This window comes from Rhamphochromis sp. 'chilingali' (assembly GCF_963969265.1).
Source record: "Rhamphochromis sp. 'chilingali' genome assembly, chromosome: 13".
NCBI lineage: Eukaryota > Metazoa > Chordata > Actinopteri > Cichliformes > Cichlidae > Rhamphochromis > Rhamphochromis sp. 'chilingali'.
Genome location: NC_137940.1, coordinates 26,482,708 through 26,507,936, shown reverse-complemented (window position 1 = coordinate 26,507,936; position 25,229 = coordinate 26,482,708). Strand labels below are relative to the sequence as shown.

The window sequence follows — 25,229 nt, the reverse complement described above, 5'->3', positions numbered from 1 at the left end:
ACAAGAGTGTATTTTTCCCTCATGTCTTTTTCTTTCCTCAGACAGTTGCAGCTTTCACAACTGAATTTGAATGCCATGCTTTTAGTGCCAGGGTTTTTTGATTATCCACAGACAGGGAGCTGTGCTGGATTCCATTCCTTTCATCATGCTTTAACCAGTGTGAGCTGGCTCCCCTGTCGTATTTTATGAGAGGTGATTTTAGTGCCTCTCCTTTATGCAGATGATTTTGGCTGCTGCTCCCCAGTCTAGTCTTCAAGAGGTGGATATTGGTTTTGACAAGAGAGCTAACCTTGCTACCTTCGCTCTCACCGGGCTGTCTTCCTGACTGCCTCGCCACACTGTGTATTCTGGGCCATATGCTAATGCGAATTACACTTAGTGAAAAGGAGGATGCTGGATGCATCTACAGGTGTTTGCAGAATGAGGCTCAGTGACAGGAATATTACACCGGGCTGGAACCCTCATTGACCCTTTGCACTCCCACGGGGATGACAGCGTCTTTATTTATTGCCACTGGGCCATATATTCTCTTTATGTGCAGTAATGCTCCCAGTTAATATCCACATCAGATGACAGGGATCCACATGAGCGCATTCACTCATATATGTGGGTTACGGTGGATGCGGAGCTTGTAGACGGGATCATGAGCTGTCATATGCAGGATTTGCTCTCTTTATCAATCCACTGATAAGTGTGCATGCTTCTTTTTCCTAAAGCAATGAAATGTGTGCAGGTAAGCTACGCAAGGAGTACCCTTATTCAGTGAAGTTCCCTGGTAAGCTGCTCATCCTCTTCATGCCTTTAAAGAGGCACAGAAGGTTGCAAATGTAGTCAGTGGGGATAATGAGCGATCGGATAAGTCTGGTATATGCAGCCATATATACATATCTGTACAGACACGCAGATGCACTGCACTTTGACACGGTGACTGAACTTTTATTTTGTAGTCGTGCTTGCCTAATTCGGCTTTGTTGAGGGAAACGGAGCAGTCACACAGGATCATGCTTATGTGATACTGAAGCTTGAACTAAGTCAGTCATGCAGTGGGTGATAATCATGTATCTCTCTCGCTCTCCATTTTCCTGTTTCACTGACTAAGTAGAGAACTTTGCATGATTGCCTGGATGAGTGTTTCCCCTCAATGTCGCACCGCTATTGTCCACTTGCCCCTCCTTCATCTGTGTAATTGTATGCGTGAAGTTTCAACTGTAAATCCCAGCTGTTGGCTGATTGTCTGCTCTGTAGTGCTATGTATTCTGGGAAGCCATTGGCTGAGGGGTATTGGTTTTTTCTCAAGCTGGAAAACATAATGAAAGATAACACAACGATGAGCTAGGTAGTTTGTTTTTTCCTTTTTTTGCCTGATTCTCCAGTCGAATAGATTGCAGGGGGAAAAAAGACAGCATTTGTCCCCCCACCTCCCCCACCCCTTTCTCTCTCCCTTGCTCTGCTAAAACAGATAGAGTAACTGTGTGGAATAAAGGAGATGCTTTTCTCTCTATCACACTCCATCAGCATTATTTACCAGACCTGCCAGTTGCTTTGTACAGCACCTCTCCCTGCCAAGTAGGCGACTGGCGTACGACCAGGGGCTAGTGACAACAGGCTACAGTGGAAAGCAAGGAGAGCTGTGTGGACGAGCCAAGTCTATTCATTCCCCTAGGCCGCTGAGTGAAGCGCAGAACTCTATCTGCTCTCACTGAGGAGAACATAGCACTTTATGGATTTTTTTTATTTTATTTTATCAGACGCTATGCTGGAAATTATCATAAACCCAGCCATCTCTTTGAATCAGACTAGACATACCGGTGGAGTGTGGTGGTATTAGTAGGTTTGTAATGGCTGTGAATAACCACATTTGTTAACCCTGATCTAAAAGTTAAAGGCTCAGGAAAAAAAACTGCGAGGCTTTGAAATTGTTGCGTGTGCTGTGTGTGCTGAAAGTGAATCACGCGTGTCAGAGAGGCTGTAATAAACGCATGTTTCCTTTGTCATTCCCAGCCACAGTCCCATCAGCCCTCCCTGCAGAACCTATGGAAACATCAGCAGTCGGGGCTTGGAAACAGAAAAGTGATTTTTCTTCTTCTTCCACAGTGTGTCACAGATGGTGGGAAAGCCTTTGTAATGCTAATATAATATCACACTGTGTCGGCCTAGCTCTGCAGTTCGCTCTGTGTACCAAGCAGCCTGGCTGTGGAGTGATTTACCAGTATGGAGAGAAAAAGACCTCCCTCGGTTCACACTGAAAAGGCTGTGTGGTTGGCGGGTCCTGCTGCGACTGGGTCCGCCTTGACTTTATTGATTCCTTGGTCCATCTAGCGCTGCGTACTGTTAATTAACTGTGTTTCTGAATGTTTGTAACATTGTGTGTGCTTATGAGAAAGGATTTTACAAAGAGGGTCCGGGCATTAACAACAGTTGAAAAGGCTATAGAAGGTGATTTTTTCATAATCATCAGAGACAAGCTGCTTATTAAGGCCAGTTATTTTAGACAAAAAAAATGCACATGGTAGCACAATAAAAGCTTAAATGTTTGCATCTGGCATTCTTTCAGCAAGTATTTGTAGTAAAAATCAGCCTATTATCTAATATAGTGCCTCTTACTACCAATGTTATGCCACCTCCCAACAGCTAGCCAATGGCAGGCCACTTCCTCAGATAGTAACCAATGACTCTGTGGCAGTGAGTCAGCTGCTGGAGAGGAGGAGACAGGGACATTGATGTCTCTCTCTAGCTGTGCCACGTCACACTGTTGTCGATTCGATTTCCAGCCCTCATCCCTGGTATTTGAATCACAAGGGGGAGCGTTTCATATCCTTGCTGGGAGAAGAAGGGGGATCTTGTCTATCTGAAAGAGCATGTTGGATTAAGGGGGTTATTTCCCCAGAGGGGGGGATATGAGTGTGAGTGTCACTCAAGACAGCACTCATTCTCACACAGCCTCTGCCTCTGCATGTTGCCAGGGAGCCCCAGCTTTGACTTCTTCCCCTCTCCCCCTTTCCTCATGTAATCCTTAGCGTTTTCTTTTACCCCCCCCCCCCCCCCCCCCAACAACTCCTCTTCCTCTGTCTTGTATGCACCCTCTTCCTCATCATTGCGACAATCCCTTCACACTCCCTTCCTTCTTCCCCTGCTGGTTCAGTGCTGCCCTACAGGGAATGGAGAATTGCGTGGTTCGGTGGATGGTTGTTATTCCAATCACACCTCTGATGTAGCAAGGGTCCAGTAAAGTAGAGAATAATTGGCAGGTTCCAGCAGCCTTTCCATTCTAGTAGCGTGCATGTGTATTTGTGTGTGTGTGTGGCAGGGATGAGAGGGGCTTGCTTTGGGTGCAGCCTTCAGAGGTCATTTCATTAATTATTAGCTCCTGTGATGGGTGCATATTCTGTTCTCAGCACGCGTTGACAAAACACCTTGCTTTTAACGATGAAGATAAAAAAGAAAAAGAGCGATGGTCAGTTATGCAAAAATAAACCCACATTTTCTTCAAAACGCCCAATAATGTGTGTTGGATAGCTGAAATTTGGCTGCAGTCTTTTGTCTCTTAGCTAGCTTGCTCAATATTCAATCCTCCCCTGCATCATAAATCATCAACAGTATTTGTGTCTGTGATTTTGTATTTTAGATAAAAGAGTGGTTTTGGAAGTGGAGCAGGTGTTGGGTAGACACGCAACTAATTAAATGAGGGTCATTCGGGGTCAGGGGGGCAGAGGGCAGAGGTCACAGGTCGCATGTGTTCACCCTCTGCCTTCTCGAGAGTCACTGACTGATAGGACTCCGGAGGTGATCACTGATACACATCAATGGAGCCAAGCAGGGCAGCTAATCAAGCATGTGGGGTATGGGGATGGGGACAAGCATCAGGGAAAATAAACCAGTGCTATCTGCTGGCAAACACATTGACCCACAGACTTAATGGAACATGTCTCCCATAGGTGCACTGCTCTATTGATTAGCCATTCTTGGCAGTTGTAGCCAACACTGATATTGAGTGTGATTTTTGCTTTTTTCCACCATCTCTGCTGTTCTTGCAGAGCCTGAATTAAAATGGTACAGTATATTTCTGTGTTGCTACAGGTGCTTTTGCCCCCCCCCCCAAGCTGTGATTGCCTGACACGGAGGCCAGCACCATAGCGACCATCATCACTTCCTCTGATGCCCTTTCCTTGTGATCCAGCCTCACCTTTAAGGGCTTCTCATTATGAGGGACTCTAAGTTCTTACATGAGGAGACGTGCACACTTATGTGCACAGTATAAATGTTAGTACACACACACAGACATATACACACCTGTAGGCAATACATAGCCATAGACAAAGACTAGTGCGTGTTTGTTCATAGCAAGGAGCACACAGACACACACACAGATCTGTTAGCACGGCACACATTTGCTCGAATGCAAAGAAAGAGTAGGTAGTGACCATGAAAACTGCATAAATGTCCATTATTCCAGCGCGCATGTGTGAAAGGTTGAATAAAGTGGTGGTAATAAAAAATATCGATCACTCAGCCCACAGCGTGCCTGACAGGAAGCGTTGTGGCAGAAACAGGCATTGACAGAGGGCCTTTGCAGGAATGTAAACCTGCAGGACATTATGTCATTGCGTCAGCGCTGAAGTAACAGCCCAGAGTCTGCAGAACCTGATTTAGATTCAGCAAAGCAAATGAAGCGTAGCTCTAATAAATGCAGCTGTTGGAAATAAGATAATTGCATCTCCGTTGCTGTTGCAGCAAAGATTATTTGATGCATGCTCTCTGTGCAAGCGTGAGAGCGCTCGGGTTTGTGTGTGTCAGTCAGGAGATCGAAGTGATGGTCATGATTGTTAGTTTTGGCTCCGTGTTTCTGGGGGGTGGAAGCATCTTCTGTATTTATCAGCAGTTACTCATACATCAGCATCTTTTTAACTGTACTGAGTGGGAGCACTGCGTACATAATGAGTGTGTATGGGAATGTGTATGTGTGTGTTTGAGCTCGTGCACAGGGTTGCTTGTATGCAGAGCCTCATTAAATACGCAATTGTTTCATAAGACTGACCCTTCAAGAGCGGTGGGTGGACCAAACGCAGATTTGCTCAAATGAGCAAATGAATCTGTAATGTGGAAGCTTATAGTTTACCGTGTGTGTGTGTGTGTGTGTGTGTGTGTGTGTGTGTGTGTGTGTGTGTGTGTGTGTGTGTGTGTGTGTGTGTGTGTGTGTGTGTGTGTGTGCACGCTTTGTGTGTATAAGCATGTTCAAACATACCATACATTTCTAGTTTCAGTGATCAAATAATTTAACATTACACGCCTCACACAGCCTTCCTCTGCGCTCTGTACTGGGCTTGTTATAACAGCCTCAGGCTGGTCGACATTTTTTTTTTGTTAATGTCATCACATTAACTCAGCACTGCTATGCGCTTATATACCATAAGGAGACTGCTGTACATGGAAGCAGGATATATCCATATGTTAGTGAGGATGCCATCGCTCTGTCTCATTAGCAGCAGTGCTGAGGCCCTGAGCTGCTTCTTGTGCTCCATTGGGACAGCTGATGAGGCCTGACTATATGACCTTTAACAACCTAATCAACTTTTAACACCTCGCCTACTGCCTGCCTTATTGCCATTCTTCTCTCTACCATTCACCGGGCGCTGCCCCATCCCATATTTCTTCTTTTTTGATAAGCAGTAACCTTGTTTTGACTGATCAGCGGTCCATGTATGAATGAAACAGCATTGTAAACACATGCTGCTGCAGTCTCTGGAGGCACGTAGGGATTTATTGTAATAGGCTATCTCCCTCCTCACTCTTGACCTTCCCTCTACTTATTTTTCTCCTTTCCTTATCTCTTACTGTCTTCTTCACCCCAGTGTTGGAGAGCTTGGGATGTATAGAAAATAAAAGAGAAATATCAAACCATGCAAAATTAATGTACCATGTGGTAGGTAGTTAACTGTGTCGCGTAATTAAACTACAAAGGAGAGGTAATTACAATCTGTTACAGTTACTCAGAAAAAAGAAATTACAGCTATGAGTGAAAATGATGATTACACATGCATATATAAATATTTTTCTCAGTGCATTTTTTGTTAATGCTTTTGAACAAAGCGGGTCGGCGCCATCAAGGGCAGGATAGCTTATAAGGAGATGGCTTTACGTCTAGACACGCTCCATTTATCTGGCAGCATGCTCTTAGAGTTTGAGTTTTGTTTTTGAAAGCAAGCAGCCTGCCATGCCTGTAACCAGTCGACCACACGGCAGGTGGTCATGTCATCAGACGAGAACACCTTTCAGTGCTGAAAAGTCAACAGTATTTTCTTTCAGGAATAAGGAAAATGCCAGGGGTGTCAAACATAAGCCCCGGGGACCAGAATGGGCCTCACACAGACTCCAATCCGGTCCACTGGAAGGCTTTGGAAAATGCAGACAAGGTTATAAAGGATGGACTTTAAACTGTAAGTTTTGCAGCTTTCCTCCTGATAAAACCCTCACCCATGGTATTTCATATTAAGTAATAGATAAACAATGAAATGACAGTAGAAGTCTTGTTTTATTTTTTTTTTACAATGGGTGCAAAAATGTTTTGTTTTTTTTTTGTTTTTTTTTATTGGAAGTGACATCAGAAACAGCAGCATGTGACATCACGTGATGGCGGAGCTTCAGTTCATCCTTTGTCATCCTTTTTTTTTTTTTTTTTTTTTTTAATAGGACAGGGGGAAAGAATGAAAGAAAGAGGGGGAGAGGAAGAAAGAAAACCAAAGGGGAGAAGAGACGGTGAGAAGGGGGGGAAGAGAGAAAAAAAAACAAAAAAAAACAAAAAAAAAAAACTCCTGGGTCACCTGTATGGAGAGAAAGAAAAACAAAAAAAACAGGGGAGACAGCAAACAACAAAGAGCAACATAATAATAAAAAAAAAAAAAGCACCATCACAATAAACTAGCTAGTCATAGATATCAATAGTTACTAAATAATAAACGATATTGTGCAGCACGCAAGATAGACAGCGCACAGTGTGCTTTGAGGCAGCAGCCAAGAAAGCTGTAGTCCGCATCTGTGAATACCCGTGTGTACACCTGTGTGCATACCTGTGTGGATCAGCATGCTTGCATTCCAAAGGTTTCTCCATGTAATGATCTGCTAGAGAGTGTGGGGAGCCACAGCCCCGTCCTCTATGGTATCAAGCAGGTATGGAGGAGATCAAAACTCCAGACATCCAGAGGCCCCCAGAACACAAGAGACCAAGGAAGACCCACAGAGGGGCAGCCGCGCCACTGTCCCAGTAAGAGCTGAGGAGAGTCCCAGATGAGAGCTCATTCAGCAGCCGCGGAGCAGAAGCCAGGGGGAGTTGCACTGACGCGCCCGTGAGCTCCGCCGGCAGCCAGCTGTGCCTGAGTGACCGAGCCCCAGGTCGAGAGGCCGGGGGCACCCCACCTCCAAAGTGGCCCAAGCGAGCCCCAATAAGCGGCCGCCAAGGAGTGAGCCGGTGTGTACCCGGACGCCCACCCCCAGATACAAAGAACCACCAACGCACCGATACCTGAGGGAGTCCGCCACCGGCAGGGGAAGTGGTGGTGGGTGGAGATAGGCCTCCAAACCTTGGAGGGCCCGAGATGTCCCCAGAGAGGTGGCGTCTGATACCCAACCTGACATATAGACACAGACATACAGGCACACACAGACACAAACATCCATTCCCACCCTCATGCTCTCATATGTACTTCACACTCAACCGACGTGGAGACAGACATAAAGGGACGCTGTATACACGATCACACTCCCCAAGCGTACTCTACTAACCGGGTCTAGGTACCCTTGCCCCTGGAGGGGGGAACTGCACCCAGACCCAGGTGGTGTTACCCTTTTCCCTGCGGTGGGGAGAGGCAGACCGCCCCGACTCCGCAGCAGCAGGGAGGCCCCAGACCGCAGTCGGACGGCCCACTCCTCCTAGCCCCCCCGCTCCAGTAGGCCGCAGAGAATGGGGGTGAGAGAAGACTCCAAACCTCCCTCCACCCGCTCATTGTAGTGTTGATGCATGTGTGTTCTAAGGTGCAATTAAAACCCAGGAGGGCATAGAGCTACCTGCCAGAGAGCAGCAGGTAAGCGCATAGTCCCTCCTGCTAGCCCTCAATGTCTACGTGTATTTAAAATTGAGAGGTGGGCAACGACGCCAGGGGTGAGGTGTACACCCTGATGCTAACTTGGACTCCGTGTATCGTGCCCACCCCCAAGATCCTATATGTATGTGTAATGAGGGTGTGAGTAATGTGAATGTCTAAGTTGTGGGATAAAATTGAGGCAGAGGCAGCCAGAAGGGGACAGAGGGGGGGGGTAGCCTCCTCTGCATCCTGGTGACATACCCCTACTCCAAGGCCCTGCATGTGTGGGTGGTTGTGGTGGAGCAGGAGGAGGGAGGCAGCAAAAATGTTTTTAAAAAAAGAGTATGTTCTGTGAATGAACAAAAAAATTCCTGCCTTATAATTACAGGACAATCTAGTCAATGTGCTACCTGAAAATCTACCGTAATATAATTTTACAGACTTTTACAGTCAAAGACTCATGCTGCCAGATTTCTTTCTTTAATGTTGCAGAATTTCTATATTATGTAGGAAAACTGAGATGTAATGTTGAAAATGGGCTTCTTTTTCTCATATTGAGATATTTTAGGGATTAAATGTTGAACGTGTAAACAGTTAAACTCCTTTACACTGACAGAAAGGATGGGTTTCACTGGTCTGCTCCACTTAAGCTGAAAGTGGGCTCCATGTGGGGCATGATGTAAACTGAGCTTGACATCCCTGCTCTGTGGGTACTGCAGAGTAAAGCGTGCTAATAGAGGTGAAATGCTTTCAGCATCAAAATGCTCAAACCTGGAAATCATCGACAGCTCGCAGAGAACTTTTTCAGCTTTGCTGCTCCGTTTAAACATTTGCAGTTTGTTAACAAGTTGTATAACTCTGTCAAGTCTTCAAGTTGTATTTTTTTACAGCATAGCAGTTCTATGCAATCTGTCATATTTTGCATTTGAAAAGTAGCCTCAGTCCATTCCTGTTTCTGCACTTTATAGGAAAACAAACTAAATGTGTGTTTTTTTTATTGTTAAATGCTGCGTATCTAAGTCATTTAATAGTCCACTTATCTGCAATCTCCGCCTGTTACAAAGTGCATACGTTTCCATAATCATTTTAAATAGGAAAAATCACTTTGCTGCGTGCAGGGTAGAACACCTCCTTTAATCTGCAGCAATTTCCTGTATATCGATCATTTCCGCACATATAAATGATCCCATTGTCAGAAGCTTGTATTAAAATAACCTGCAATTATTTTAAATAAATCCTCGAGAACACGCGATGATATAAAAGAAATTATGTTTCTATCTGTTTAATATTTAAAAAAAACACCCTGAAACCTGACATAGGGGATTAATGTTGCAATAACAGGCACAATTCGCTCAAGTCATTTAATGGAGTAGTTACTGCGTGTGATTATTACAGCATTTGCGAAAACAGAGCAGCAAACAACTTGAAATGAAATGCAATAGTAACAACAGTAAAACAATAAGGCCTTAATGCTTCTGTATTGTGTCCACAGCGGCTAGAAGTGAATGAACGCTTACTTAAACAATTTATCGAGCTGCGACTTTAACAGAAATTAAAGCGGTATTATGCTGCATTGAATTATATTTCGGCGGCTTTTCCAACAAGAGACCAGAGATCTTACTTAGCTATTCCTGAAGACACGGAAAGCATTTTATCCAGGGTTAGCTAAAGAAAGATTAAAAGCACAGGTTTGGAAGTCTGAGCCCTTATTACCTTAATAACTAAATAAGTAAACATTAACCGTAATCAAAGATATTTAAAACGGTGACGGTGCACGCTAAGGCCATGGAGGCTTGGATTAAATCCCATCATCAGTGTCACTCATACTATATTTCAGCAGGCTTGCAGTCATTTTAATAGGAAGATAGCATTAATGGCTTGAGCGTTTTCCTGCCATACACTCCTGGGCCTGCACCTTCATTTTGGAGTATGCAGAGGCCTGAGGGGGTAACAGTAGCTACAATTGTCCAGATCTGTCTCTGCAGGTTGTGCTGCACTGATAAAGATCCAACTCTATAATCCTGATTCATAGTGAATCTTTACCTATCAGATGCTTCCTGGGCTCTCCAGCAGCCCGTGATTGACAGTGATTATCTCAAACGCAGGCTGTATCTCTGCCATCACCGTGGCCGTGTCAGGGGGGTTTTAGGTGAGGATGTTGGATCAAATACAGCAGCAAACAGCTGACAAGGAAGGTGCACAGTAGCAGAGGCGCGTGTAGGAAACACCATTGAATTAAGATTTGCAGATAAGGAATCTTTTTTTCCCTCCCTCTCCATGTGTCAGAGACAAAATCATTGAGATTTCTCCTCAGCAGCAGCAACAGCAGCACCGGCCTAACCTGCAGAGCACGCTCATGACACGAGTTAGCCGGTGTGAGCTTTGTGTTGAAGAGGCAGCTGAAACACAAACAGCGGGACAACACGGGAAGCATATGGTGCTAGCGATGCAGCAGTTGTTGCTGTCAAAAACATAAATGCTGCTGAACACTGTTACTGCAGGTGCAAATTAGCAACACTGCTAATGTGTTCACCGTATTCGATGTCAGTCTTGTATTTCCTGGTCTAATTGTATGAGGGTTTGCATAATGGCCTTTGTTACAGCACGGCATTAAAAGAAAGATTAATACTGTGCCGCCATATCGACCAGCTATAATTGCAAACACTGATGGCTCACTCGTTTAACATGTTGGCATTCAGCAGGCGGTCATCTGCAGCAGTCTTTGCAATGTGTTCATTTGGAGCATTTATCAGAAGACGTGGCAACACGAGTTGATGCAAATGGTTCGATGAAAAAGAGTTTTCTGAGGTTTGCTTGGCCCTCGAAAGAGGAGAGCTCTGACATATGAGCTGCGAGGATGCCCGCTGACCATTTGACAGAACAAAGCTCGCGTTTGTGAGACAGAAATGGAAGGAAGGGTTGGAAGGGAGTACCTACTTCTTCGTCTTCCTGTTCACAATAGCAGGGCAGGTCCACGTGTGTTAAAAAGCTACTTAAATTCTCAGTGTCATTCACGGTGTGGCTCTAAGCACTAAGGTTTTCTTCCCAAATTTAGAAAACCTGAAAGACGAGTCCAAACTGCTTTTACTGTGTGGGTCTGTGAATACAGTATGTGATATTTTTAAAATTCATGATGTGTGTACAATTGTGTGTGTGTATTGGATTTGTGCTTCTCTGTAGTCCTACCACGTAGTGCTGCAAGCTCACGAGCTCGGGAGTATTACCATGAGTTGCGTGTGAGGCAGGTTACTCAGCCTGTCTGCAACCAGTGAACCTGCTCTGAAACCGTATACCTGCGCTGAAAACAGGAGTCGCCATTTCAGCGCTGTCTGTTTGGATCAGTGTTCCCTGTGGCACTATGCCCTCTTTGAGAGCTCCTCTGTTGGGGATCTATTCCTTAGCCCCTGACTCCATCCCTCTGTTGGCACAATGGCCCCTTTGTACTTACATATACTACTGCTGTGGGACCTTGCCTCGTAGTTTTTGGCAATTATACACAATCCCACTCCATCTATCCCCCTCGTTGCCGCTTCATTGACGAGAAATGCAATTGGATCGAGGAGAAATGCGGTGAAACGGAGACCCGGGAAGAGGCTTGCAGGAATTAGATTGTGGCGCTGATAAGTTCCATATAGAGCAAGTAAACATGTTCTTATCTTGTTATCCAGCTTACACATTAACACATGGCGCGTGTGGAGGAGGGTTTAAAAGGATAAATCAAATTCTAATCATTCTGTTTGGCTTTTTCCGCTCGCTGCTCTTTGTCTCTATTTCAGTTTCTCATCGTGCAAAGGACCCCAGCCCACATGCAAGAACAATGGAGGGGGGTCAGAAGTGCTAGCTATTTTCCTACACCTGCTGAATGCTACAGAAATGAGTGCACAGTGATTATGTGCCCTAATGTGTGGTGTTTAAAGAGTGGTTTCCCGCAGCAGAGTTAAATGGTGGTGCCCTCTGTGAAGTATTAATGATGTGGATGGATGAATCAGGTCGGCACAAACCTGTTGACGGCAGCCGTGGCGCTCTCTTAAAGCTGCACCCAGACATCAGGCTTAACCGCTTGGCAAATTGGACATGCTTGTTGGCTGTAGCTCCAATTTATGTGCACTCTCTATTGCAGTTAGTCCATCTTCATTATTGAAATGGCCTCTCGTCAGGTCTTGACAGAGTGGTGGAGATGGTAAAGGGTGGAGTGCGCGTGTGGTGGTGGGGGCACATACAGAAGAATCATGAATAATGTGGAAAATAAACACATTTGAAGCTGGCAGAAGGGGTGTTGGGAGTGTTGTTAAATGCCTGGCTTTCATTTTCTCTCTGCTCCTCTCTCCCTCTCTCCATGTGATTGTATGTGCAGCCTCTGCCAGTGGATGTTGATGCTGATCCTCAGCCTTGGGGCTTTATCTAACACACATGCAACCGAGCATAAACACAGACACACACACACAAGCAGCTCTCAGTGCTGAACTCTAGCAGCACCTCTGTGGCTTGACCAGCATCCCAGCTGTGTGTTGTGTCACAGCCATGCTGGAGACACATTGCTCGGTGGCCACAGCCTATATTTAATAGGTTGCTGTTGTGGCTTCGCTATTCACCTCGGGATCGTTGCATTGGTGATGGCCGATAAAGCTGAGCCCAGCTCAACCGCGTCATCCCGTTTGGTGGCGATATCCGCTTCCAACTCGCGCATTGTTGCAGGCAACACGTTTATTGCCGGATGTCAAATTTCAGCTCCTCGGTGAGGCGAATTGATAGGAGATGGCCTCAAAACCATTTCGTAGCTCTGTAAATGTACACTTAAGCCCAGGCTTTGGGTATAACAGTGCTTCTCTTTGAAGAGAAGAACAGGATCTAACTGAGTCTACCTACAGGGTCCCTGTACCTGCTGCACACATGAGTAGATGTGATGGCTCATGAGGTAATTACCCACTGAGCTGGTCTGTAAGCTGAAGCAGGGGTTCCCTTCAGGTAGCGCTCTCGCTCAGGTCAGTGAACAGCTAATGACATTTAGAAGAAATAGGATGAAAGAGGTGGCAGTTGGTTGTAGTCAGCCACACACTACCTTTGTCTTATTGTCTGCCGTCTGTCTTAATCTCGCAGCCACCCTTTTCACACCACAAGGAGATCGTGTTATTAGATCCCCTCCCTGGGCTCATTTGTCATCCTGCAGCACCACTCCTCTAGAGGAGGACTGCAGGAGAGGAAAAAAGAAAACAATATAAGCAGGCAGGAGGCCACAACATCAAATGTTCATCATTTACCAGCCCAGAGTCTCTCTTATCGCCATTATTCTTTCACAATCACAGCAGATTAATATGCTTTCTTTTTGTTGCCCCTCTTACTGTGTCTATTTTTAAAAGGCCGACAAACTTCAACCTCTCTTCTCTCCTCTACCCTTTAACATGTTATTTTGTATTACGCCGTACCCGGCCCTCGCACGCGTGTACTCTCAATCATCCCCCACCCCCACTTTTCACCATCACTTGCTACAATAAAAAGTATTGTCAGTGTTCACAGTTTGCTGTCACCGCCTCAGTCACATCTCTTTAATCTCTCCTCTTTGAGCTCCTTCAGATTTCGTGCTGCTGAGGCGCACGAGAGGGAGAGAGTCAGCTAATTACAATAAACAAATATGCTCAGAGCCGCCTATGTAAGGTTGGCATAGGTTAACAACTCTGCTATAAATGTTAAATGAAGCTTAAAATAGGATCGTATGGCATACAGTTGCCATAGCGATCCAAGCTGCGATTCTTTGTGTACTTTCGTGGTTGGCAAAGTTTAAATTAATCTTAGACACGAATCTGTGATACGGAGAAGAAATGAGTGATTGTTTGATGCCCCAAGGGCCTGTTTGATGCCTCTATCGCGTTTGGAGCTTTTTCTTGAACCGCCACAACTTTGTTTGTCTGTGCTTAGCGTCGGTCTTTTGTTGTAATGAAATCTAATGCACTGCCGTTGATGCCTTTCTGCCTCAGACGCATGGCGGTCGCCCTTTTTTACCGATTGCCTTCTTACTCACGTCTCTTTCTATTTCTCTTTGTCTTTCAACAGGTGGGACAGTCAAAATGATGCGTGGGTGGTGCAGCGTTGAGCCGTATTGATGGATGTGTTAACAGACAGCAGTCTCACATTGATTGTGAAGACTTCAGAACCTGAGAATCCAAATGCAGTGGAGAGCACAGGTAACTATTCAGGTATAGCTCGTTAACACAATGTTTTTTGTGTTTTTTTTAAGTAACTCACATGAATGCTAATTTTGCTCTTTATTTCTCAGCTTTAAACATTTAGAGAAACTTGGTTGCAGAAGAGAGTTTTTTTTTTAATTTGTCCAAGAATATTTAAGCACTCATTAAAATAAACGAAAGCTTATTAACAACAGTTTCTCTCACAACACATTTAAAACTTTGAAAAGACAATTAGTATTAGCACATAGCACAGAATTAGCGTTCCTTGAATTAGCTTTTCACCCTCAGTTTTAAGCTCTTTTACAAGATATGGGGAGCGTGAAACACATCCTGTGTGTTTTTTTTTTTAATGAAAAGTGGAAAAGAATTATTAATTGAAGCTTTTTAAGCTGTTGTTAATCCTCTCTGCTTATGCTTCCACAACGCAGAAATATAAATCTATCTTTTCTCATAAAAAGCTGCAAATATAAAAGTGGGTGGAGCCATTAATTCTCTCACACACATTTATTAGCATCGTGAAAACAAAAGGTCTGCATCATTGTTTTAATAATAACTGTATTGTTATTTTATTTTCTTGTTATATTTCAGTTTTGGGCTTCTGTTTTTTTTTCTCTGCAAAATCTCAGAAACCGAAACCTTGATTAGTAATTATATATTTGCAGGAAAAAAGGTTGCAAATGCTTTGAAACTGCTACGATTTCTACACTGCGCATTGTCGTCTGAACTTCATTTACTCTACATAGTTTCACTTAACTCTTTACCCCTTGAAAGCCTACGAGGAGTAACCCTTGAAGTTCCTGTCTGACCTGAGTGGTTTCTGTCATATTTCAGGCCTGCCTATATAACGCAATGACTTGTTGGTTCCTAAGAAGTTAGTGAAGGTGGTCCCTGCCTATGCAGCTACCCTTGAAAAAACGGTCTTCAAACCACATCTTTATTGATATAAACTGAAGTGTCAAAAGTCATCATTAGACGTTGTCTAATGGGGAAAGGATTAATCAGTAACACACAAAAACATGCATTTTTGGAAGTAAGGGAATTTCAATAATACAAACTCGCCCTTATGGGGGATAGTCAGATGAGAGTCAGATGTTGTGATTAAGGAACACCTGACTCCAAAGACCGTCTGCAATTTGACGTTGGAGTGCGAGATGGAATCGAGCCTGTCTCCAAATAAAGACAAACATCTGGTTAGTGCCAAATTCTGCCCTCATGAAGAAAGAACCAACTTTCACAGGACTTTAAGAGGACTTTAGGAGGAATGTTATGAAGATGGGCATAACTGTGTCCAAGTCAAGGAATTTTAGGACTTTTGTAGCTTTCCTTGCAAATATCATACCAAGGGCACCAGAAGAGAGACAGCAAAACACCTTCGGAAAGTTATACAATTTGCTAAATTCACTTGTTCCCTGTCCACTATGAAAAACGCACACAATTATTTATGAATTAGTCCAGTTCGATTTTGTTTTTTTTACTTTTTGCAACCACATATCAATTTAGAAATCCTGGTATCTCCAAAGGGTTTACAAATGTTTTTTTCTGAAAGGTATATGAGCTACTTTTGCTGCTGCCTTATTCACAAGGGGTCTCCACAGTTGCTAGCTCCACATGTTTGATTTGGCAGAATTTTTATTTTTGTTTTGCACCAGATGCCTTTTCTGATGGAACCCAAAGGGATCTGCGTCTCTTTCCTGGATCAAACTGGAGAGCTTTCAGTGCTAGGCAAATGTGTAAGCCATTACAATATGGGGTCACTTTTCTTTTAGCTGAATAAATGGTTTTTAAAACCAAATCTAACTCAAAAGAAATCAGATAGCAGTGCAATCTCTTCCTTTTTACTGGACAATAAGCCCTACTGCTGCTGTGCATATTCAGTCATTCACCCACCACCTACTTCTCCCCATAGTTTCTACCAAGCACCACTGATCCTTCGATGAGGTTTATCTCGGTGTTTCAGCTCTGGTCAGCCTCAGTTGGAACTGAGACAGATTATCCCCAGCACTTGCCTGCTCCTTGAGAGGCAGCAAGAGGAAAAGAGAGCAAGAGAGACGAGGAGAGGTGGAATGAGAGCATTAAAAAAAATACAGGAGAGAGTAAAAGCAGCTCCATTGAGCAGGAATAGGGTAGTTCTTTGAGGAGGATGGCCATGAATCATGCCGCAGTTACTCACCACTTATTACGAACATCCTGTACTGGCCGGATTGATCCCCCCCCCACACACACACACACACCCCACCACAACCCCCACTACCATTCACAAAATGTCATATAGTGAAGATGGAGCAAGCGGCTTCTGTGGCTGGCCTACCAGCTGGATGACTGAACGCCCCGGGTGGCTGAGCTGCAGAATGGCTAGCTCTGCATTTTACGATTGTAAAAGCCTCCATGTAATGGGGATAAGAAGCAGGAAGTTGGAAGGAAAAAAGGGTGGAAGAAGGGATGAAAAGGGGGATGGAAAAAGGAATGCTTTCTAAAAGCCATGGCAAAAGGGGAAAAGGCCATGTCAGCTGTTTTCATTTGCATTGTGTGTCATATTGTGATATCTGAAAAATGTGTTCCTTTGGCCATTCCTTTGGAGAAAATGCATGAATTTAATTTAATGTCAGTGACAGGTGTTTCTGTTATTCTTAGGCTTTTCTGCTTTCTTTGCTTTATAATGTAGCTCTAATTGGAATGTAATTAAAGAGAAAAAAGGCATACACGTGTATGCGCACGTGTGGCATCTGACACACTAATAGATAGGCACACAGGCGCCAACTAGTCTCTCCCCTCATGTCCATGACCGTGTCCCTCGGCATGGGCTTGTTACCGTGCAGAGCTGCCTGGCACAAAGCAGCCTGGGCCTACCTCAGGTGGACGAAGCCCCGAATGTTATGGCTAGAAAAAGAGATGTGTCTCGGAGAGCTCCGAGTGCTAACTGGTCTGGTCTGGTCTGGTCTAGTTTGGCAGTGATCGGGCTGTCTAGCATGGCTGGGCTTGGCAGTGTTGGGAATCAGAAGATCACCACCACCTGCCAGCAGCCGGGGTCCTTCCATATGCTCAGTGGTGAATGTCCACGCCAGATTGCATGAGCCATGTCACATCCAGCCTCGGTTTCTATTCGAAGAGCTTCTCTCCCGATAACACCATTAGAAAAGTACAGCCGTGCTTGCAGGATCTCAGAGTGTATAAAGCTTGTTTTTTCTTTTTTGCTACTCTTTCTGTAAGCTAAATATTGGATTCTGGCAGCAGCGACTATTTTGGATGTGTATCTTGTTTACATTTGCCAGCTCAGATATTGTAGTAACATTATGTTGTACCATATCAGTGAATAGGAAGCTGCCGATCCCGCCTTTGACCCCAAATGTCAAACTCGATTTGTCAGCTACAGTCATCGCTGTAAGACCCAGTGTGTGTGTGTGTGTGTGTGTGTGTGTGTGTGTGTGTGTGTGTGTGTGTGTGTGTGTGTGTGTGTGTGTGTGTGTGTGTGTGTGTGTGTGTTTGTATACCTGTCTGACTGACTGATCTGTGGCACATTCTGAACAGCTGAAGAGCTAATGGTCCAGCTGGAGACAGATGGCCTCTCGATAACACTATACCCCCAAGCCAATACTCACACTCTATCACTCTCCCTCCCATACACACACACACACACACACACACACACACACACACACACACACACACACACACACACACACACACTTTCTGCCCCGCTCAGCACATACAACACACACACACACACATTGGACAGGATAGATTGTTAATCCATTATAAACCCCGAGGAAACACATTTCTCAATATGAGTTTAATGTTTCACGGCAATTTTGACCAATCTTTCGGCGATATTTGGTGGCAGCTTAAGTTACACGTGAGCACAGAGGGATGAAGGAAGTTAATAACCTCTTTCCCTTTTCCTGTAACTTCCTCATTTCGGTGGCTTTGCACCTTTGTAGGGCGAGCGATAACTAATCTCTGCTTTATATTTGTCTTGTCTCTGCGTGCTGGAAATCTGCTCTGTTTACATGTAATTCACGATGAAGTGTGCTCACGAATGGAAAGCGTTTCCTTTTGTAGTCCTCCTCTTTATAGTAAGCGACCGTGTAAATTTGCTAGTATTCTATCTTAAATATAGAAAAAGGGTATCTGTCATGACTCTCCGCAGAGAACATGTGTCAGTCCCATGCTTTAGCTCTGAGGTCATTTTGGCTCACAGACTGAGAGGACCTGATGGCGAACGCCTCGCTGTGATGCTTCTGCAGCCTCTGACGAGTTGCTGCTATAACAGTTCTCTGACGATGAGTGGGAAAGAGAGGATGGATATTTCTCTAGAGGCTTTCTTCATTAAGAGTGACAGTACCGTAGTCGCATGCTTTTAGTAAGCACTGTGGCTGCTCCGGTGTGTCTGCAGGCCGCAGACCCATAGAGACCAGCTCTCAGAAATTTCATTACCTCATTAAATCACTCTCAAATCATATCCATATTCAAAGATTTACTCACCGCCAATACAGCAACGCTGAATACGGTTTGCTAAGCAGTCTTCCCCTCAAGCATTTATCACTACCTCAATAATGATTAGGCGCATCCATTCTAAAATGGGGGTTGTTGCTAGTTAACCTCTGTGAACACATTAATTGCTGTGCTAGGGTTTTCAATTTTATTTATTTTTTTCTCTCCCTGGCATCGTTTTAAAGAATATCTGGCAGCAGCTTGGGATTATAGAGGGAGGCAGGTGTGGATGGTATTGGTTATACAGTCTCCAACATATGGGCCTGTCGTGTCCCATGTGTACATACCTGCCTCCGCTGCTGTCATCTAATTATGCAGAGCAAACACAGCGATCTGCCTGCTGCTGCAAGCCACTCCTGCGAGTTTTGATTGTTACTCATCAGATGGATGTCTTCAACTGATTAAGACATTGTCACAAGTGACCTGTGGAAAATCACCAAAATCTACTTTTATTTGAGTCATTGTTTCGGTCGGTCTGTGTAATTTAATGGTATCTTGTTACTTAAAAGCTAGTAGCTCTGCGTCTGCACAGAAACACTGCAGGGTGGGGGACATAAAGCAAGGTGGCTGCATTAATTTGATCTCGTATATACTGCTCGGGCAGGAACGACAACAGGCTCTTTGCATTATCACCTGCAAGCATGTGATACAATTGCTCGTTTTGTTCTGTCAAATAAGCCAATTAAAATTCTTGCAGCTCTGTATATCTTTCACTTTTGCCAGCATGCTAACATTACATAAAGGTGACTCCATTTCATCTTTGATCTTCTTTTTGTTTTAAGTGCTCTCAGAGTTTGGTGGGATTTCTTTATGGCTGTGTTGCTACTCACCGAGTCTCAGCTTTCACATGTGAACATCAAGCAAGTAATGAGTAAGGAATTGTCCAACTTGACATTGCTAATACCTTTTATTGAATCTGGAACCAAAACTGAATTATTAATGTTTAAGGCTGGCATCATGAAATGACATTTTGAGCTCTAGGGGGTTAATTGACACTAATTGCGTCTGAGCAGCTTAGAAGAACGTCGGAGTAACTAAAAGAACAAAAACAATGTAATTTAACTTCACACTTACATTTCAAAGAGCTGAAATCTTTTTTCTTTTTTTCCCCCTGCAGGGCTATGTGAGCAGAGTAGCAATCTGAGTCTGTGCGGGCTCGTCGATGCTGCTCTCCCTCCGTCCTCGCCTCCACCTGCCGCAGAGACTTCACAACAGGCCTGCCCAGCGCATCAGAGGACCACTCCTACATCGCCAGCCCTCCCCTTGCCCCTTGGGACTGAGCCCACTCTGGGCCTAACAGTAGCCCCTTCCTCCAATGACCCTCCAACTGTGGTTCCCCATCTTCACCACACGCCCGCTCCCTCATCACTCTCTAGCCCAGCTGTAAGCTCCTGGGCGCCAACAGGAGACAACCAGAAAACGTCCCTTCCATTACCCGTTGCCCTCCCTCTATCAGCGACAATGATGGAGCCTGGCACTGTGTCTGGCCTGACGGAGGAGTGTCTTCTTCAGCCTAACCGAACTTGCCTCGGCTGCTTCATTGAAACACGTGATGCCACTGACCCTAACGCCATCCAGAACACACCCCACGACCCCACCGCCAACCCTGACACGGAGACTGGTCTAAGTGTAAGGATAGGGGATGTGAGCCGAGAGGACTTCTCTGACATCAACAACATCAGCATTCAGTGCCTGAGCCACGCGGGGGAGGCAGTGAGTCACTATGGAGAACAGCTCCTCTCTGACCAGCTACTTAGCTTTCCTCTGCCAAAAGCCCCAGGTGAGGGCAAGAGAGGGGATGCAAACAAAACAACAGGGGACTGCGATGACCCCGAAGATGATGCAACAGCTAAGAATTTGTATGAAGGACTGTTACTAGACAAGGTTAGTGGAGAAGAAGTTCTCCTGGCTAACGCCAGCCAGGACTGGGGCTACTTTGAGTCTTTTATCAGTGAGAGTAAGATGGAACTGCTGGACCTTTGTTCTAAGAATGAACTGTCGGTCAACCTCTTCTCAGAGGAAGATGTCGACAATCTGTTTGACGATGAAGACGACGATTCAACATTAAGCAGTGATGTCTGTTCGCTCAAGATTCGTTATGAGTCTTTCCAGGACAACATGAGGGAAAAAACAAATGTTCTGCAGGAAGAGACGCAGTTCAACTTCTTCCCCAGTGTCCTGGCCAACTGTGCCAAGAAAGAGGAAGGAGCAGCAGTCTTGAGGAGAACCGCGGAGGATCTTCAGCCCAAAACTGATGAACTGATCCTGGAGGGAGCACAGGAAGGAAAAGCCGGGGACTGCAGTGCTAGGAGTCCACTTGATGGTTCCCACGGCTCGCCTATGTCCACTCCCAAAGTCAGCTACCTAATGGACTTCAATTCCACAGAGGAGTCAGGGGAGTTCAGTGATGACAGCTCCTGCACTGGCTCGTCCTCAGACACCCTGCAGGAGGGAAAGTTTAAAAAGAGCCACTCAAAGAGATTCCTCAGTCCCTCGAACCCTCTCAACTATGGCTTGCGTTCCAAAAGAAAGGTTCGATACAGCGATGATTACTTATATGATGTCGACTCGCTTGAGAGTGAGAAAAATGCGGAGAAAAAGGAGAAAGCCCCTGCTGGTCAGAAAGAAGAGGAGGATGTAGACTGGTGCCCCAAAAAACGCCGGAAATCCTGCCGCAAAGAGCCACCTGTGGTCATCAAGTACATCATCATCAACAGGTTTAAAGGAGAGAGACTCATGTCAGTGAAACTGGGCAAGCTGGACCCTGTGGATGCGACTGTGAGCTTAAATGCCGACACAGTAAGCAAATATGAGACACTGGCTCCTCTGAAGCATTTCTGGCAGGAGAAACAAAGAGAGAGACAGGAACAGCTTAAGCTGGCTGCCAGAGATAAACAACAACGCGGTTTTCATCTAAACGGACGCCACCATCGCCCTTTTAATTCTAGTCATCCCAAAAGGAAATACAAGATTGCAAACCGGCTTAAAGTTCAGAGGATTCACACTGTGGAGCAATCAGCAACAGCACAGTCCTTCCCTCTCTCTGATCGGGGCCAGGGAGGTGTCACTAAAGAAGAGGCCACCCCCACGGTAGGAGGAATAATAGCAGCCACAGGCCTCCCAGTCACATTAGACACAAACTCCATCACACACACAGTCACAGCCAAGAGCCGCTCCCAGGAGAGGGAGGAGAGGGAGGGGAGGAGATTGGGAGGAAATAAAACAGTCAGGATAAGGAAATTCAAAAGCGAAGCCAGGCTGAGGAGCAAGAAAATAAAAGAGGCAGAAGGAGAGGAGGGGAGGAGTGTGACGAATGAAACGGATGCCTGTGTCACTGCGGCACAGATTGAGGACCTCACTGCTGGGTTAGATGAGGCAGGCATTAGCTCAACTACAGTCAAACCACATTTCTCTGACAATACCGCCACCGCTCAAGCCGCTAAGGAGAAATTCCCCTTTGTTTCATCCACCTGCTCTCCTGACAAAGCTGCCTCCTCCTCAGAGGAGGTGGAGACGGGTGTCCCTGTCATCCCGGGGGGCTACCTGCAGACCCTGTTAGATGCCACAGACTCCTCAGGTGGAGCAGCTATCTCTTATTTCCCCCAGCAGTCCTCTAGGCAGCAGTATTCTCTTGGGCTGTCCCTGGAGGAGAAACAGTTTTCTTCTCTGCAGCTCGCTCAGAGCTGCGTCCTCTCGCCTCCCTCTGAGTCCGAGCTCCAGCAGTCTCCTCAGAACTGCCCCAGCTTCCCCCAGATGTGGCACCCACAGCTCTGTGCAAGTCACAGCCAGAGCTTTGGGTCTGAGACGCCCGAGACTCCCATCTTACCCAACAACTTCCCAGCTGCTGTTCCCCTGAATGACAGTCTGCCAGTGTCTAACTACAGCCAGCTGAGCCCTGAGGCTGACAGGCTGCTTTATGAGAAGAGCTACCTGAGTGAATCTGGGCTGCAGCCCGGGGCAGATCTGCAAGTGTGTCAGTCTGCCTGCGTGGAGGGCCAGGTGCAATACCAGCGAGGGTCCCTGTGCACAGACAATGGCAGGCTCATCAGCTATGACTCAGTGGGCTCTCTGTCAGCCTCCTCCAGCAATTACAGCTCACTCAGCCTCAAGTCTTGTGAGCGAGAGGGTGAGGAGGAGGGCCGAGACAGCTTCTTAGCTCATTGCAGTCCTAAAGTGGTGATTCAGCAGAGTGTGGATGCCCTTACCCCACTCAGGGAGTCCTCAGACCTGCTGGATATCTCTAACTTCACCCCTGACAAGTTTAGGCACTCATCACTCTCAGAGCTTTCCCCTCCTGAGACCCCAAATCTGTCCCCTCAGGTTGTTGGGCGTGAGATGAAGATGGCAGGAAATGTTGGAGAATACCAGGATGTGAATGATATAAGCATGGACTGCAATAGGGAGGTAAAGTGGAACTGTGATGTCATACAGCAACAGGAGCGCACGGCAAGCGCATACCCGGTGGAGGACAACCAGTTTCCGCTACACAACTTCAACAATCAAGATGTCTTAGGTTTAGATAAAAAAGAGATGGCAGCTACAGAATTTGATGAACAGAATGGAGCGAAAAGCATAAAGTCAAAAAGGAAAGGCAGCTGCAAACAAACAGCAGGAGGACAGTGCCCGAAAAAGGTCCGGGCTCCGAGAGCCCCCAAGTCAGAGAAGGTCAAGACTCCCAAACAGAACTCTCGCTCCACCAAAAAGATAAAGGCCATGTTAGAGGGTAAAGCAGCAAAGAACCAGGCAGGTGGCACAGGCCTGACTGACAGTAGCAGCATTGGGGACTGGCCTGGCACCGGATGGTCGGAGAGTAACAGCCTGGTGGGGGATGACCAGAGAGAATTTGAGGAGCCCTCCAATATTCTGTCCAACATTGTCTCTGGCATGGCTGAGGTCCAAAGGTTCATGATGGCCTCCATTGAGCCACTGTGGAACCCCATGTCGGAGGCCTGCATGCCCTCTGAGGCCAACAGTCTCAACCTAAAGACCCTCAAAATCTTGGCAGGTACTGAGGCTGACCTGAAGAAAAAAGGAGCTGTGCTCACAGGGGCTGGGAGAGGCAGAAAGGCAGGGGGGAAAGGAGGCAAAAACCAGGCCAAATTCAACCCCTCTCATTCTTTATTCCCTCAACTTGCTCTAGGCTGTAACATGTTTGATAAACCCAACTTTATTAACCCCGGGCCTGCTCACAAAAAGCTGTACCGCCACAAGACGAGTGCAAAGTTCCCTCGGATTGAGACACTGAAGGGGAAGCGAGCTGAGAGAGACCCAAATAAGGACATAGCACTGATGACCTCTTTTGAGAAACTGAGGTAATATTTTGTTATCAGCTGCTGTTGTACCCCCTCCCCTCCCCCTCTCACTTTCCCCCACTACCTGCTCAGCCCTCCCTCCCAAACATACCTACACTGACGCTATGCCAGAGCTGCATGAGTTCTACGTTTCCCCCCTGACTACTCCCACTTCCTTTTAACCCCCTGAAGAGGAAATTAATATCTGCATGAGAAACTTCTTGTACTTTGCAAACTACCTATTGAGTGATTGTGTCAAGCTTGATTGAGATTTGAAACGACCATGGCTGCATTTTTCTTGCTTTTGTTGTTTCTGCTTTGTTTGTTCTTCTTATAGTTGTTTTTTTTTCTTTCCTTTTTTGTTTGATTTTTGTCTGAAAAAGAGAAATAAGCCTTGAAAAAAGTTCTGTCGCCTTTTTGAGGAACTTTGTTTTTGTATTTTCTCAGCAGAACTAGCTTCCCTGAATTACATATTTATTTCCCTTTTCCCTAAAGATGTAGCTATATACATAAATGCATTGAGTGACATCTACGCACCCCTCCTCCTCATCTGTTTTTGTATGCAGAATATGGATGTCCTGTTGTTGCTGTCCGTCATACACTGCCTGGCTCATTTCAAGAGGGAAACCTTCAATAAATGAGCCCAATTTAAGCCCGAGACATCTTAAACACGAGATGGGACCATTTTGTATTGATGACATATCAGACATTGTCTTTTCCCCCCCCTCAAAGTTGGAATGGCTACCCCTTTCCTTTTGTCAAGTTTTTGTTTTCTTCTTCTGGAGTTTAGAGGAACTGGTTATCTAAATTAACATTTTTACGCCTTGCAAATTCATAAAAGCTCCACCCTCAGAGTATTTTTGTCAATGTTGTTGTACAGGGACATGCAATATTTGCAAAAAAGAAAAAAGAAAAAAAAAGAAAAAAAGATAATTATAATCTTAAAATCATTGTGCCAAAAGTAACAATGCTGTGTAAATGACCTCTTATATATGTGTGAATATTGGCTGTTCCTCTTTTCTATCCATTGGGATATTGGCTGCTCGGGTTGGAGACTCCTTACAGAGACTTGCAACTACAGGAATTCTTTATTTGAGACTTTTCTCTCTCTTCTCTGATGAAAGGCACCAACAGCTGGCAGTGGTACACCACCACTCACTAAACCAAATCAGAAAGACTCTGAATTCTCCTCG

At 45.5% G+C, this 25,229-nt stretch overlaps 1 protein-coding gene across 3 annotated transcripts in view; it reads left to right on the top strand.

Moving 5' to 3' along the window:
• Nucleotides 1-24,985, top strand: part of nexmifb (neurite extension and migration factor b) — a 51,476-nt gene extending 26,491 nt beyond the window's left edge. The window contains exons 2-4 of one of the 3 annotated variants that reach the window (XM_080900672.1): nucleotides 14,124-14,266; nucleotides 19,863-24,057; nucleotides 24,603-24,985. In XM_080900672.1, coding sequence (XP_080756798.1) covers nucleotides 14,173-14,266; nucleotides 19,863-24,057; nucleotides 24,603-24,843 — 4,530 coding nt within the window. In that variant the 5' untranslated portion in view covers nucleotides 14,124-14,172 and the 3' untranslated portion in view covers nucleotides 24,844-24,985. Of the gene's footprint in view, nucleotides 1-14,123; nucleotides 14,267-19,862 lie in introns of all 3 variants that reach the window. The other 2 variants (XM_080900674.1, XM_080900673.1) reach the window with 2 other exon arrangements.
• Nucleotides 24,986-25,229: the final 244 nt, after the last annotated feature.